This window comes from Perissodus microlepis, chromosome 18 (assembly GCF_051167445.1).
Source record: "Perissodus microlepis isolate ML-2025 ecotype Zambia chromosome 18, ASM5116744v1, whole genome shotgun sequence".
Taxonomy (NCBI): domain Eukaryota; kingdom Metazoa; phylum Chordata; class Actinopteri; order Cichliformes; family Cichlidae; genus Perissodus; species Perissodus microlepis.
Window position 1 is genome coordinate 34583653 of NC_140478.1, and position 14643 is coordinate 34598295.

The following is a 14643-nucleotide window of genomic DNA, read 5'->3' on the forward strand; positions in this document are numbered from 1 at the left end:
TATTCATTACAGCATCCTAAACTTTGCTGAACTTTTTGAAATATAAAATGAACTCGCTGAGTGTTGACTGTCATAACTCAAGAAAAGTTTAACTGGGCTGTCCCAGTTGAAACTAATTTTAACAGTTTAAACCAGTTAAACCAGTTTACCTGGGTCAGACTTGTTACTGCATGTTGTAATCACACATACCACACCCTGCATCATGTGATTGGCTCTTGGTTGCTCTGTAAGAATATTTCTTTAGCGCCTCCCTTCACAGATGTGTCTGTATCAGGATGGGTCTAAACAACATGGTGTAAATGCAGTTGCTGGTGAGCCTCATTTCCTGTAGGAGGTGAACAAGAGCAGAGATCTGTTTCCCTTCAGAGCACAGAGGTTGTTTCTGTTCAGAGGAAGTGAAACTGTCTGACAGCCACTGAGAGACGGTGAAACGGCACAGCACATGAATCAAATGGACCAAACAAAATTCTGCTGTTCAGTCTGTTTGGATCTACTGAAGGATCCGGTGACTATTCCCTGTGGACACAGCTACTGCATGAACTGTATTAAAAGCTTCTGGGATGAAGAGGAAGAGAAGAAAATCTACAGCTGCCCTCAGTGCAGACAGACTTTCACAGCGAGGCCTGTCCTGGTGAAAAACACCATGTTAGCAGATTTAGTGGAGGAGCTGAAGAAGACTGGACTCCAAGCTGCTCCTGCTGATCACTGCTATGCTGGACCTGAAGATGTGGCCTGTGATTTCTGCACTGGCATGAAGCTAAAAGCTGTGAAATCCTGTCTGGTGTGTTTGGTCTCTTACTGTGAGAAACACCTTCAGCCTCATTATGATGTGGTTCAATTAAAGAGACACAAGCTGGTGGAGCCCTCCAAGAAGCTCCAGGAGAACATCTGCTCTCATCATGATGAGGTGATGAAGATGTTCTGCCGTACTGATCAGCAGAGTATCTGTTATCTCTGCCCTGTGGATGAACATAAAGGCCACGACACAGTCTCAGCTGCAGCAGAAAGGACTGAGAGGCAGAGAGAGCTGGAGGTGAGTCGACAAAACATCCAGCAGAGAATCCAGGACAGAGAGAAAGATGTGAAGCTGCTTCAACAGGAGGTGGAGGCCATCAATCAGTCTGCTGATCAAACAGTGGAGCAGAGTGAGAAGATCTTCACTGAGCTGATCCATCTCATCCAGAAAAGAAGCTCTGATGTGAAGCAGCAGATCAGATCCCAGCAGGAAACTGAAGTGAGTCGAGTCAAAGAGCTTCAGGAGAAGCTGGAGCAGGAGATCACTGAGCTGAAGAGGAAAGATGCTGAGCTGAAGCAGCTCTCACACACAGAGGATCACATCCAGTTTCTACACAACTACCCCTCACTGTCAGCACTCAGTGAGTCTACAGACTCATCCAGCATCAATATCCGTCCTCTGAGCTACTTTGAGGATGTGACAGCAGCTGTGTCAGAGGTCAGAGATAAACTACAGGACATTCTGAGAGAGGAATGGACAAACATCTCACTGACAGTCACTGAAGTGGATGTTTTACTGTCACAATCAGAGCCAAAGACCAGAGAAGGATTCTTAAAATATTCATGTGAAATCACACTGGATCCAAACACAGCAAACAAACACCTGTTATTATCAGAGGGGAACAGAAAAGCAACATTCAATTTATTTGGAAAGTCTTATTCTGATCATCCAGACAGATTCACTGGATTGTGGCAGATCCTGAGTAGAGAGAGTCTGACTGGACGTTGTTACTGGGAGGTGGAGTGGAGAGGGGGAGGAGTTTATGTAGCAGTCGCATACAAGAATATCAGCAGAGAAGGAGGGGGTGATGAATGTGGATTTGGACGTAATGACAAATCTTGGTCATTAGATTGTATCAACAACAGTTATACATTTTGGTACAACAACATCCAAACTCCTGTCTCAGGTCCTCGTTCCTCCAGAGTAGGAGTGTACCTGGATCACAGAGCAGGTATTTTGTCCTTCTACAGCGTCTCTGAAACCATGACTCTCCTCCACAGAGTCCAGACCACATTCACTCAGCCGCTCTATGCTGGACTGTTGGTTTATTGTGTTGGAGCCACTGCTGAGTTGATTAAAGTGAAATAGACTGAAGTCTTTCATATTGTGGGTTTAAATCTGTGTTTTAGTTTCATTTCATTTTCTCTCCATCATTTCTGCACAGAGATCAGCTGTCAGTCAAACATTATGGGTGGTACCTCCACATCTTCTAGTTGTTCTCTTGATGTTTCTGAGTTTTTAAAGGAGATCTTTCCTGTGACTGTTTATGGAGGCTATCACTGCTCATCATCATTTTGATTTACTAAAATATTTCTCCACATGAAAATGTAAACTTCTCTATCCTCTAAATGTTTCTGGAATATTTGTATTGAAAAATGTCGACATTTCTCTTTATGAGTATGGCAGACCATGTGTGTGTGTTTGTGTTTGTTTTTGTCAAAATCATCAAAGAAATGAGGAAAAACTGTGATTTTAATGAATGAATTCATATATTGTGTTGATGTTTTATTGTGTGAATAAACTGGAAGGTTTGACTATAAATCAAACTTTGAACAAAGTCTTTTCTTCTGTCTTCATTCCAGGATCTCACTCAAATCTGATGCAGAAAATATGAAACTAATCTGAGAGAATAACTGAAGCAGTTTTCCTCCTGAAGCATCACAAAGTTCAGAGTTCATGTTTAGAGCAGAAGATTCAGCAGTCGCTCTGTGACCTTTCAACTTTCTTCACTAAAACAGCTTCATTACAGAGAAACAAGTCACATTTTCTTGATGTTCTTAAGTCCTTTCAGATGTTTTTAATGGTCCTTGAATGCAGCATCAGTGTCGCAGGTTTAAAAGGTCACTTTCTGTTGTGTTCAAAGATTTCCTTCAGATATGGTCTTTAATCAGTAAAGCCAGTGATACAGCAGTGTCATTAGCTGTGTTATTGGCACCAGGCTGTGTTTATGTATGTATTTAATTCTGTCTGAGGATGTCTTCAGCATGAAATGATCATTTGCTCAGCTGCTGTGTCTCATCTCTTATCAGACATTGGTTGGAACAGAGTTTTGTTGCTGACCATCTGACAAGAGGGTGAAGAAAAGCTTCAGGCTTCATTTGGACACTACGTTGGACAGAAGTCTCCACAAAAATGACTCAGAAACACAAATATTATTAATGAAAGTCCAAATGTCAAAAAGGGGTCATACATGATCCTGAAAAATGTCCTTGAACATTTGAACATGAGTCAGAGGGTTGTCAGGTTTCTACACTGCATCGTGGCATCAAGCCTGAGATGTCTGTGTAAACAAGTATGGAGGACACAAATGCACAGACGCAGTCGAGCTGTTTACTGCTGATGAGGAAGGAAAATAGTCTGTTGGATATTAAAGCAGCATTTATTAGAGTAAGAACAGATACTTGTGTCCTTCATTTGATCCCCGTCAATTTACAGAAGACTTAAGGACCCTTTGACTTCTAACATACAGCTGCATGTTTACAATTTTATTATTTATTTATTGATTTCTAGCAAAGCGAGACTTTACTGATTAAAGACATATAATCAGACAAATTACTGTTACTCTCTGAAAAAGACTCACATAAAGCATATTTATCACAAGCAAACATCAAGACACATCCTTCATGGCTTAAAGTTGCAGTGGGACTCTTTCGCCATCTGGTGGTTGTAACAGTTATGACAACTCTTCCTGCATATATGTCCCTCCTCAGTGTGAAGAAGACTGGACTCCAAGCTGCTCCTGCTGATCACTGCGTGTTCCTCCTGTGTCTAAAATCTATTTCCATTATGAATCAGGAAACTGTTTGCACCAATCATAAAGGCAATAAAATACGTCACACACTAAGAAATAACAAAAAGGAATTGTGGATTTCAAGGAGATTTTTCCCTCGTTTTTTGAAATCATAAGAATACAAACTAATGCAAGACTGTCATGTTTTCATAAGTTTGTAGAGACACTGTTCTGTTGTATTCTAGGACATCAGTCACTTTTTAAATGCATGCTCCTCCTCCTCATCATCATCATCATCATCAGCACCCATGACCTCCTTTTAGTCTTTGTTTTGTTATTTTTCAGAGTTCAGGAGACGTTCTTATGGGATTTCCACAGTGTACAAGTACTGTTTAGACCCTTTACCTAAAAGAAAAGAGTAAAGTACAAAGTAGATTTACTCACTGCAGGAAAATAATGCCTCAATCTGATATATTGTCTTATATGACAAACTGAAAGTGATGCATCAAAGTGTAAGCAGCATTTTCCTGTTACAGCTGGTCTAGATGGAACTGATCTGATCTCCTTTATGTACAGGTAGATATCCAGTGGGTTTGCTAAGGGTCACAGATGAGGGGCTGTGTGAGATGTTTAATGGGAAAGGAAATAAAACCATTGTTCCAGACCTGCAGCTAAGATACTCGAGTATCTTCAAATATGAAGCTGAGTATTACTTCCGTACTTTCCTCCACTGCTGATGACCTTGTTACCTGCTGCTCCCTGTTAATGATCAGCCTCAGTTCTGATAGTAAACTGTTGGCTCTCGTTCTGTCAGGTTGTTGCTCAGTGACGTCTTGTTTTCATTTTCCTTCTTCTTCAAATGTGTCTTCCTTTAACTCTTTGCTTTTGTTTCTGCTTCAAACACCAAATGATACACGTGCTGCACCTCTGATGGTTTGTCAGAGAGCAGAACAATTTACATTACAGAGAATATTTTACAGTTGAACATAAACTTTCACTTTTTTCCTCTAAAGTGTGCTCACTGGTTTTTCCAGCTGCTGTGAGATGTTTCTGCCTGACTGTAAAGATGGAAATAAACACAGATGGAAACACTGAGTCAGAGTGTTGCTGCTGGTTAGTCAGTATATAGGGAGTGCAGAATTATTAGGCAAGTTGTATTTTTGAGGAATAATTTTATTATTGAACAACAACCATGTTCTCAATGAACCCAAAAAACTCATTAATATCAAAGCTGAATGTTTTTGGAAGTAGTTTTTAGTTTGTTTTTAGTTTTAGCTATTTTAGGGGGATATCTGTGTGTGCAGGTGACTATTACTGTGCATAATTATTAGGCAACTTAACAAAAAACAAATATATACCCATTTCAATGATTTATTTTTACCAGTGAAACCAATATAACATCTCCACATTCACAAATATACATTTCTGACATTCAAAAACAAAAACAAATCAGCGACCAATATAGCCACCTTTCTTTGCAAGGACACTCAAAAGCCTGCCATCCATGGATTCTGTCAGTGTTTTGATCTGTTCACCATCAACATTGCGTGCAGCAGCAACCACAGCCTCCCAGACACTGTTCAGAGAGGTGTACTGTTTTCCCTCCTTGTAAATCTCACATTTGATGATGGACCACAGGTTCTCAATGGGGTTCAGATCAGGTGAACAAGGAGGCCATGTCATTAGTTTTTCTTCTTTTATACCCTTTCTTGCCAGCCACGCTGTGGAGTACTTGGACGCGTGTGATGGAGCATTGTCCTGCATGAAAATCATGTTTTTCTTGAAGGATGCAGACTTCTTCCTGTACCACTGCTTGAAGAAGGTGTCTTCCAGAAACTGGCAGTAGGACTGGGAGTTGAGTCCAGTCCCAGTAGGACTGGGAGTTGAGCTGCATTTACTCCTTATGCAGCATAAGGAGTAAATACAGAATATTAACCAAAGTTGTGATTAAAACACCTTTTACAAATGCACAAAAAAACCCAAAAAAGAAATCTTTCTACCTTCTGCAAAGTTCATCGCCCCAGAAAAGACAAGAGCAGCAAATTCTCCGACACTGAAACCTGCAGCAGCGACACACATCTCAATGGCCTGTGTACAGCAGGAAACAAGTCAAAAAAAATAAAAATAAAAATGTAACAGCCTCCCGATTATGACCGATATATCATTTATGTCACTGATACATCCGTAACTGAAATTAACTCAGAACAATTTGTTTATTTTTTTAAATGGTCATTCAGAATCAGAAGATTATTTACGGTGATGTTTTTGGTGGGAGTGAAACAACAATCTACTGATAAAAACAATAAAAACAAGATGTGATAATAAGAAATAACCACTGTTGGAAGCCTTATTTACTCTGTCGCCTTAATCAGGTGCAGTAATTAAAGTTGAAATGAGAAACTTTGCATTTGAAAGATGCTCTTCTACTGGGCGCTCAAAATGCTTTCTTACAACAAGCATCATTCATCCACACCTTCATACATAATATGCGCACATTTTAAATATAAATTAATATTACTGTAGCAGTATTTTTTTTTTTTATTAAAAAGATAAAATGGCCACATTTAAGAAGGCAGGACCTGCAGTTATTGTCCTTTTTCCAGACATTTATCTGGCACTTACTTTGGGGTTTTCTTGGTTGAGTCTCTCCACAGCAGCCAGGGAGGTGACAAACACCGCCGGCTGACAGTGAACCGTTTTCTGCAGCTCAAATTCAAATTTTATTTGTCACGTACACAGTCACACACAGTACGATATGCAGTGAAATGCTTAGACAACTGCTCGTGACCTAAAGAAAAAAAGAAAAGGCTATGAATAAGATAGGAAATAAATATGAAAATTAAAAAGGGGTAAATTTAACTGGGAAAGAATAAGATAAAATATATAAATTAAAGTTAAAAAAATAAAATAACTGTACAACAAAATACACAATACACAGTATAGAACTATATAAGAATGTATGAAGAAAGCTCGTCCTCGGGGCCCTCCAGACACAGAGACAGCAGGTCGTAACCCAGGATCTTCTGGGCTACGGTGAACATTTCTTTAACGTTGGGGTATTTCAAAAGTCCTCTGCCCATGCCCACAAACTGGCTGCCCTGACCGGGGAAGAGGAGCACGGAGCAGCCGCTGGGGTCTTTTTTGGGTCTCCGCTGAGGCTCGCTGTTCGGGGGAGAAGCGGGGGCTTCAGCCGGAGGAGGGTAATCTCCAGCCGTGGAACCGGGCTTGTTGGTGGACAGCGTCCTGCTCAGAGAGACCAGCGACCTGACCTTCCCTCTGGAAGATGCTGCCATCCTGACTGCCACTGATGCCAACATGAGCTGTTCCTCATCCAACGACGTGTCTGCGGATGAAATAAGACGCACAGCCCGCCCGGACAAACTGTAATCACCGAAAGAGTCAACTTTGCTTGAACTCAACTCTGACATCTGCTCGGCATGACACCTCACAGGGAGACGCCATGTTGTTTATACGGAGTTTATTCTCGTCTTCTTCCGGTTGACGTTCAGGCTCTTTCACGCTGCAGCGCCACCTCAGGTCAAAGTATGTCATGCTCTAATGTATCGTGTTTTTCTTTTCTGTGCTTTAATTTGTCTACAAAGTGAAAATAACTATAAGAGCTTTTAAGTATACACAGACATGCGCTTCTTAAATTTAGCTTAATTGGCTCCAGAGGTAGGAAGTAAAAAAGTAAAAAAAAACTTCCTTGTTGTACTTAATTTTTACTCCCTACATTTTTAAACAAATATCTGTAGTTTCCTCTCCGTATATTTTCAAAACAAACTCGTTACTTTGGGTTTAACGCATTTGGGGGAAATTAATATTTCACGTCACTGCAGGCCTTCAAACAATGAGATTTGAGTCTAAACAGTGACACATGAAAGGCAGTCGCGTTTTAATCAGTAGAGATGAAAGAGCAAACCATGTACCGTAGTTTTGATTTATTTATTTTTAGCACAACACCAGAACAACCCCACGTGCCCATAATTTGCGGTACTTCAGAAAAAAAGGAGTGAACATAAAAGGGAGTAAAATGTTGTGGCAGGTCATTTCAAATGCAGCATTTCTATCACCTCAACAAACACTAACTGTGTCACAGTGTGTTGCTAGCTAAAACTCCACTTGCTGTATTTCACAGGAAGAGAAAAGAATGAGAGCTAACTTCACTCAGAGATATAGAAAGAAAGAGAAAGAAACCAGGCTGTATTTAAAGGTAAGGACTGCTTAGTGATATTTGATAAAATGTAATTGTATTTTAACAGGGACATAAAGTGCTTGTCTTACTCCCTTCTTCTAGCTCGAAATTACTTGCCAAGTGGTAAGGACCGTTCATGGTCACACGGTGAGAACATTGGTGTTGACTATGAAGAGATATGGTCAGACAGGGGAGGGGCCAGTCAGATTTATCAACTCAACCTCCTTAAAGCATGGAGAGAGGCTGAAACCAATCTCTGGTGAGCCCGGTTAAGGAAAGAGATGAGTTGGTGCCTGAGATGCCAAATTCCAACATCCTCATTCCCGCCATTGAGATAACACTCTCACACAGGCCCAGAGAGCAGATGTTGCTGCATTGCAGATGTGTTATACCCCCTGCCCAGCCGAATGACTCTCAAAAAGAAAACTTTGCAGAAAATCAATGTGATCGCTTGGATCACTGGAATTATCATCTCGATATCTCTTGTCCTTCTTTCATTTCAGACGTCTTGAAAACAAGTTTTAACAAAGTCCTGGAGAAGTGCCCAATGCTGGAGGACCTCCTGCTTTACCCCTGGCTCAGATAAACTCCTCTCTGACACAAACACACACGCATACTGAATTCACATCTTGCCATACAAATGTGATACAGTAACCAACTTTGTTTCTTTCAGAAAAAAAGAAAATTGGGAGATTCAAAATTTTCCTCACAGTAATGTTTGCATCAGTCTATCAGATGAATCCCCTCCAAGTCCAATATTTACATCAGTTACAGTGATAATGCTTGGTGTCTACTTTCAGCCACCGCAGTAGAATGCCAGGAATGAATCTCATTGAAATTGTAGTTGCATTTGCTATTTAATTTAATTGTCATGGATGATACACAGACAACCCAACAGCAAACAGAGGAAAACAATGGGCTTAAATACACAGAGGGATAAATGAGGGAATAAGACACAGGATGAGAGCACAGCTGCGAGAAATCACAAACAACAAGACCATGGGGAAGGAAAACTGAAAACACTAACATAGTCTAAGGAGCTTAGAAAGAAAACGTCTGGACTTCTTTAAGTTGCTTGAAGACGTTCAAGCAAAGTTTAAGTTCTTTTCTTCCAAGAAGGTGAAACATCTTCAAGCAACTTCAAGTCCAAACGCTTTCTTTCCAAACTCCTTAGACTACGATGACCTAGATGACTGAGAACCTTCACAGACATGAAAACACTAACATAGCACCCAAGACTATCAAAGTAAAACAGCAAACAAGAGACTTTTACAAAGACACAGAGTTGACACAGAGACATGACTGACTGGGGAGAAATTGGGGAACATGGAAACAAGAGTGACTAGACATGACACGTGGGACACAGGGGCAAGGCAAAGTAACAGAAACCTAAAGCCTAAGAATATAACACAAGAAGAAAACAATAAAGAGAACCAAAAACATACATAAGAATAATCAATGAATATAAATGAACAAACACAAAACACTGGGTCACAGACTCAGTACCATGACAGTTAAATGTACAATAATAAATACTTTAAATCAGATGACAATGTAGCTGACACTGTGTTTATTAGTGTGTGGTCAACCACAAATCTTCATACTGTCATCCATACATGAGGTCTTTATACAAACGATGAAAGATAATGAAAGAAACTGTTTAATTGATGTGAAATGATTGACTTATATGAAATATTATGGCTTTGTCTGCCAGAGTGTTTTTCTGTAAACTACTTTGAACTACTGGCAGTCAGTGAAGTCACTGAAAGGCAAGATTCTATGTTGTGTTGCCGTAGTTTCCAGAGTTTACTTATAAAGCTCACTAACAGAATTCAGTTAGAAAAGTCAAGCATTTGAAGGGCGCACATTTGAAGGAATATTAACTCAATATTAACTCATTACGGTTTACATTTTCGAGTTTAAAAGTTCTCCGAAATTACAATGAAAAAGGAAACAAGAAAAATTACCACTCCAGCCGATAAGAAAGATTCAGGAGATCAAGGTAAGTAAAATAATAAAATCAAATCCTGGTAAAATCCAAATCCTAGAAATGTTGACACTGTGTGAATCATTTTTGGAGCAATTGAATCATATGTTTGATTGAAAATAGCTTTAATACAAGATGTCTAATCAAAGAAAGGTTACCGGTCTTTTGGTAAAATAATGTAATAAGTTTATTCTTGGACTCAACAGTAAAAACAGACCAACAAGTGTCATCAAGATCTAAGACTTAGTAAACCTAGTATCAATTCGCACTGGTCAGTTTTTTTATCCCAAGAATAAACTTGTGATAATTTAAGCAAAAGCAATTTCAAATTCTTTGCCAAACTGCTTCCAGTCCTGATGTCGGGGACTCTTTTTCACCACTGTGTTGTTGTCGTTTATAGATTGTAAGAGCAGGACTGCTAAAAGAAAGGCCAGTCCTGAAAAGAAGACCCCAATAAAAAGGAGGAGGGTCGCTGAGCAGGCTGGTCCTTCCACCAGCTCAGATGTGGTCAGAGGAGTGAAGCGCAAGGTTGTGCAAGATGAAGAGGGCACAACAAAGAAAGCAAAGAAGGCTAAACTTCTCGACCATATGAGCGGTGACAAGGAGCAAGCATCCTCCTCGTTGGACTCTGGTAAAGGTAGGCTAATTAGTTGAATAAGGGGGTAGATTAAGTGTGGTTGCTAGGTTTAAGATATTAGTGTTTAGTGTTTGTGTCTATCATCCAGTGAGCTGATGTGCTTTTGGTGTTTTCCACATCTCCAGACTTGAACAACAAACAGGTGTGCGCAAAAAATGGCAAAAGAAAGGCCGCGGGAGACAACAGAGAGTCACCCAAGAAAAAAAAAAGGAATGTGGACCAGGACAAAAAATCAGTGGCAGACCAAAAACGTAAGTAGCAAGCAGCTTGGGTTTTATATTCAGGGGAAGGGCAAAAGGAACATTTAGGCTACAGAGGAGAGTAATTTGTGTCACAGCTGTAATAAAACAAGATTTGTTGTTTTGTCTGTTCAGGTGAATTCCAAGCCAGATATGTGGAGGAGCACCAGCTCGGAGAAGGAGGCTGCGGAGCAGTGTTTGCTGGCTACCGGATAGAAGATCGTTTTCCAGTAAGTGTTCAGATGATGGTAGTAAGACAGGCAGTAACGCAGATAATGGATAATATCGTAAACTGAGACGTCTGCTGTGTTTCCACCTTTCATTATGTCATACTGAGGAAATGCTCACCAATGCTCTGTGTCTTCTAGGTTGCCATCAAACACATTCCCAAAAATAAAGTCTACTGCAAAGTGGCGGTAAGCGTCCAACACTTGAATCAGTTTTACATTACTGGATTGAATGCGGCGTTCCTCATCATCCACTTTGTTGTAATATTTCAGGATGAAAGCGGGAAGAAGCTCTCAGTGGAAGTGGCCATTATGGTTAAACTTGCAGGTGAAGCAGAAGGGTCAGTGGGAATATCAGCACCTGTGTCCTTGCTGGAGTGGTTCGACCTTGGCAAAGAGCTGATCCTGGTGCTGGAGAGACCTGTCCCCGCTGTGGACCTGCAAAAATACAAAGCAGAAAATGGAAGAACTTTAACAGAGGACAAGGCCAAGGTAGGTTGACTGGGAGAACCTTAGACTGTACAGCATTCAATCAAGGCAGAAAAGCATTAACTCATTATTGTGTTTTTCATCTTTTCCAGGTCATTCTGAAGCAACTAGTTGATGCTGTAAAGGAACTTGAGGATAAACACATCTTTCATCGGGACATCAAGGGACAAAACATTCTGATTGAGACCGGCTCAGATGTGCCTCGAGTTCGCATCATTGACTTTGGACTGAGCTGCTTTGTTAAACAGCGATCTCTGTATCGCATCTTCTATGGTAACATATTCTGCTCCTGCTTTTCACAGATGTAACAATTTGTGTCTTTTGTTTTAGAAGAAATTGCAATTGTGTCTGTTTGTTAGGCACTCCTCTTCACATCCCTCCCGAGTGGTACATTAGGAGCTGCTACAGGTGTGGACCCACCACGGTGTGGCAAATGGGAGTGGTGTTGTATGAAGCGCTTCATGCACGATACTTTAGTACCGCGAGGTTCCTCACAAAGAAACTGAGCATCAAGAAGCGTCTGTCCACAGGTAAGAAAACTTCACACTTCCAGATTCACTGATGCCTTGGATCACTAGAACTATCATCTTCATCTTTTTGATCTTTTCTTTCTTTCAAGAATGCCGGAATTTCTTGGACGCATGTTTAGCTATAGTCCCGGAGAAGCGCCCAACACTGGAGGAGCTCCAGCTTCACCCCTGGCTAAGATAACACACACAAACACACAATTCACACCTTATCATATAAGTAAGATACATTGTAGTAACTTCCTTTCTTTTTTCTGTTGGACAGGAATAGATAGAATGGGTCAATCTTAAAAAATAAATAAATAAATAAAAATTTAGCTTTTTTGGAGTTCCTGTAACCCCCCCAGCCATCCCAGGAAAGGGGATCTCTCTTTGAATGGGCTTTCCCGAGGTTTCTTCCCATCGATCTGGCCCCCTGGGGAGTTTTTCCTCGTCTTCATAGAGAGCTTGGGCTGGGTCAGGAGCTCCATCAAAACTGTCTTTATTTGATGACATTAAAGTCATCAAATAAAGATGTGTTTTACTTAAAGTAAAATTTGATCAAAATAAAACTTGTTTAATTCATCTTTGCTGAGGATTCTCCTTCATTACTATTTTGTTTTGTTTTTTTGTTTTGTTTTTTTTTACCCATGGTGCATTTTGACAAATAAGAAAACTGAATCAGGTTAAAGTGTGCACAAAGACAGTCACACTGCAAATGATCTGAAGACTTGCATCTGTTGCTCTAACCCCCAACTAGTTTAGACAGATTTCCTGGTTCTACCAGAGGTTTTTTCCTTCAAGAAGGGAGTTTTTCCTTCCCACTGTTGCTGAGTGTTTGCTCATAGTGGGTTGTAAAAGCATAAAAGTTAATAAGAGTTATCACAGCGGGAACTATATAGCTTAAGTGTACAATTTCTACAGGACGAATTATAACTTCATTATGTATAAAAGCTCCTGTGGATAATTACTCCTATTTGTAACTTTACACAAGAGAAAGTTTGCTGTCACACTATTTATAACAGGTTGGATTTTGTCCTCTGAGTTGAGCCTTTGGTTGCAGTTTATTGAAGAATTTCCTCTAAAGTAGCTGTTGATAAAGATTTAAAGTCCTGTTTATATACAGAAATATGCTTTAGTTCATGTTTTTTTACATGTCTGCCTCAGTGGATCAGTAGAAGATCTGGCACAGGAAACTAGATGATGAAAAAAGGGTACGAATACACATATATATCTATATCTATATAGATACAGATATATACACACACACACACACAGGTTGCAATGTAGTATTTTCATTTTTTTCTTAGCATTTCTTTAACGTCTTGGTGCAAAAGAATACCTGCATTTGTGTGTAAAGAAATGTTACATATATACTAAAAACAGTTGGAAAAAAGAACTACAAATTTGGAAAGGAATTTATTCATGTTCTTACTCATAGATGGAGTACATGGTTTAAAAACACTGAGGAAACAGATATGAGGCGGCTGTATCAACATAAAAACATTAATACAGTTAAAAATGAATAAAAAGTTGCACGCTTAAACTTATTTCTCTACAGTTTGTACAATTAATCCATGTAACAATAGGTTCTCTCTTAATATAGTAGTTAATTAAAATATCTTTACATTAAAATACATTTTTAAGTACTCTCCGGTGGAAGTCTGTTGTGGCTTATGTTTCTAAATGACACAACCATAAAGCAGCCCACAGAATATACAAATATGTCTTTGATAAGTGAATGTTGGCTCCCACAATGGCCTGTTAAGTTATTGCAAAAATAATTTACTGCATAATATGTCAGATTAGAACATGTTATAAGCACAAAACTGAAGGGGAAACAATAAAAACAAAAATTAAAAAACAAATACTAAATTAAGTTAAAGGATATTTCTTACTATACTATATAATTGTATAATGTTGCGTTTGATTGCAAATGAAAACCCACCAAGAAAAAAAGAAAGAAAGAAAAAGAGAGAATAGAGTTTGATTTATTCAAAACACATTCTTTTCTTTTATTTAAGCTGTAGCGAGATTCAAATGGACAAAAGAGAAAGAAAAATATTACAGATTTGTTTTATTAATCATGAATAAACTTTATTATACACAACTCTAAATTTCAGTTGGTCTTAGTCAGATGTGTTTTTAATTAAATCCTGCAACACTGTGCTCGCTGCCATCACTTTATATCTTAGTGTGCAATTCAAATATATACTTATTACAATATTTTTCCCCCTTAACTCTCAACTCGCGTTTTTAAAATGTCTGTGATCATATTTGTCCGTTGACTTCTGTCTGGGCCTCGAACGATTCATCAGGCAGGTTGGCAGCCTCCAACTGATGCTCCAGACTTTCATCATCGCCTCTATTCTGATCAACTCTTATCTTAAACTTAGTGATGAACTCATTACTGGCCAGCGCGCCCTCCTTTTTAGGGCATGTGGGCTTTGATAACAGCCGGCTTTCCAGTCGCTCTGCAAAGAAAATTCACAAAACATTTCTTATTTGGTAAGCTTGTTAACAAATTTTAGTTCAGTTTTGCTGAAAGTTATAGCATGCATCAGGTAAGAAGCAATTGGTTTTTAAAAAGCATATACATTCCCCAAAACATTTTTAT

At 39.4% G+C, this 14643-nt stretch overlaps 2 protein-coding genes and 1 long non-coding RNA gene across 3 annotated transcripts; 2 read left to right on the top strand and 1 right to left on the bottom strand.

Annotated features, from left to right (window-relative positions):
* Positions 1 to 395: 395 nt before the first annotated feature.
* Positions 396 to 2545, top strand: LOC146368751 (tripartite motif-containing protein 16-like). The gene has a single exon (XM_084913333.1). The coding sequence runs from the start codon at positions 443 to 445 to the stop codon at positions 2102 to 2104; it is 1662 nt and encodes a 553-aa protein (XP_084769459.1). The 5' UTR covers positions 396 to 442; the 3' UTR covers positions 2105 to 2545.
* Positions 2546 to 5103: 2558 nt separating this feature from the next.
* Positions 5104 to 6633, bottom strand: LOC146368752 (uncharacterized). The gene is made up of 2 exons (XR_014797543.1): positions 5747 to 6633; positions 5104 to 5646 (listed from the first exon to the last, which is right to left on the bottom strand). It is a non-coding gene; the product is annotated as an uncharacterized LOC146368752 (long non-coding RNA).
* Positions 6634 to 7198: 565 nt separating this feature from the next.
* LOC146368753 (serine/threonine-protein kinase pim-2-like) lies at positions 7199 to 12611 on the top strand. The gene is made up of 11 exons (XM_084911787.1): positions 7199 to 7289; positions 7885 to 7959; positions 8445 to 9943; positions 10329 to 10565; positions 10691 to 10816; positions 10940 to 11034; positions 11173 to 11220; positions 11305 to 11523; positions 11613 to 11793; positions 11880 to 12050; positions 12140 to 12611. Exons 3-11 carry the CDS (start codon positions 9883 to 9885, stop codon positions 12229 to 12231), a joined length of 1230 nt encoding a protein of 409 aa, XP_084767913.1. The 5' UTR covers positions 7199 to 7289; positions 7885 to 7959; positions 8445 to 9882; the 3' UTR covers positions 12232 to 12611.
* The last annotated feature ends 2032 nt before the right edge of the window (positions 12612 to 14643 follow it).

Coding starts and splice junctions, on each gene's coding strand:
- LOC146368751 (XM_084913333.1), top strand. CDS start 443: ATGAATCAAATGGACCAAACAAAATTCTGCTGTTCAGTCTGTTTGGAT.
- LOC146368753 (XM_084911787.1), top strand. CDS start 9,883: ATGAAAAAGGAAACAAGAAAAATTACCACTCCAGCCGATAAGAAAGAT. Junction 9,944..10,328: donor GAAAGATTCAGGAGATCAAG/GTAAGTAAAATA, acceptor TGTCGTTTATAG/ATTGTAAGAGCAGGACTGCT. Junction 11,035..11,172: donor GGATAGAAGATCGTTTTCCA/GTAAGTGTTCAG, acceptor TGTGTCTTCTAG/GTTGCCATCAAACACATTCC.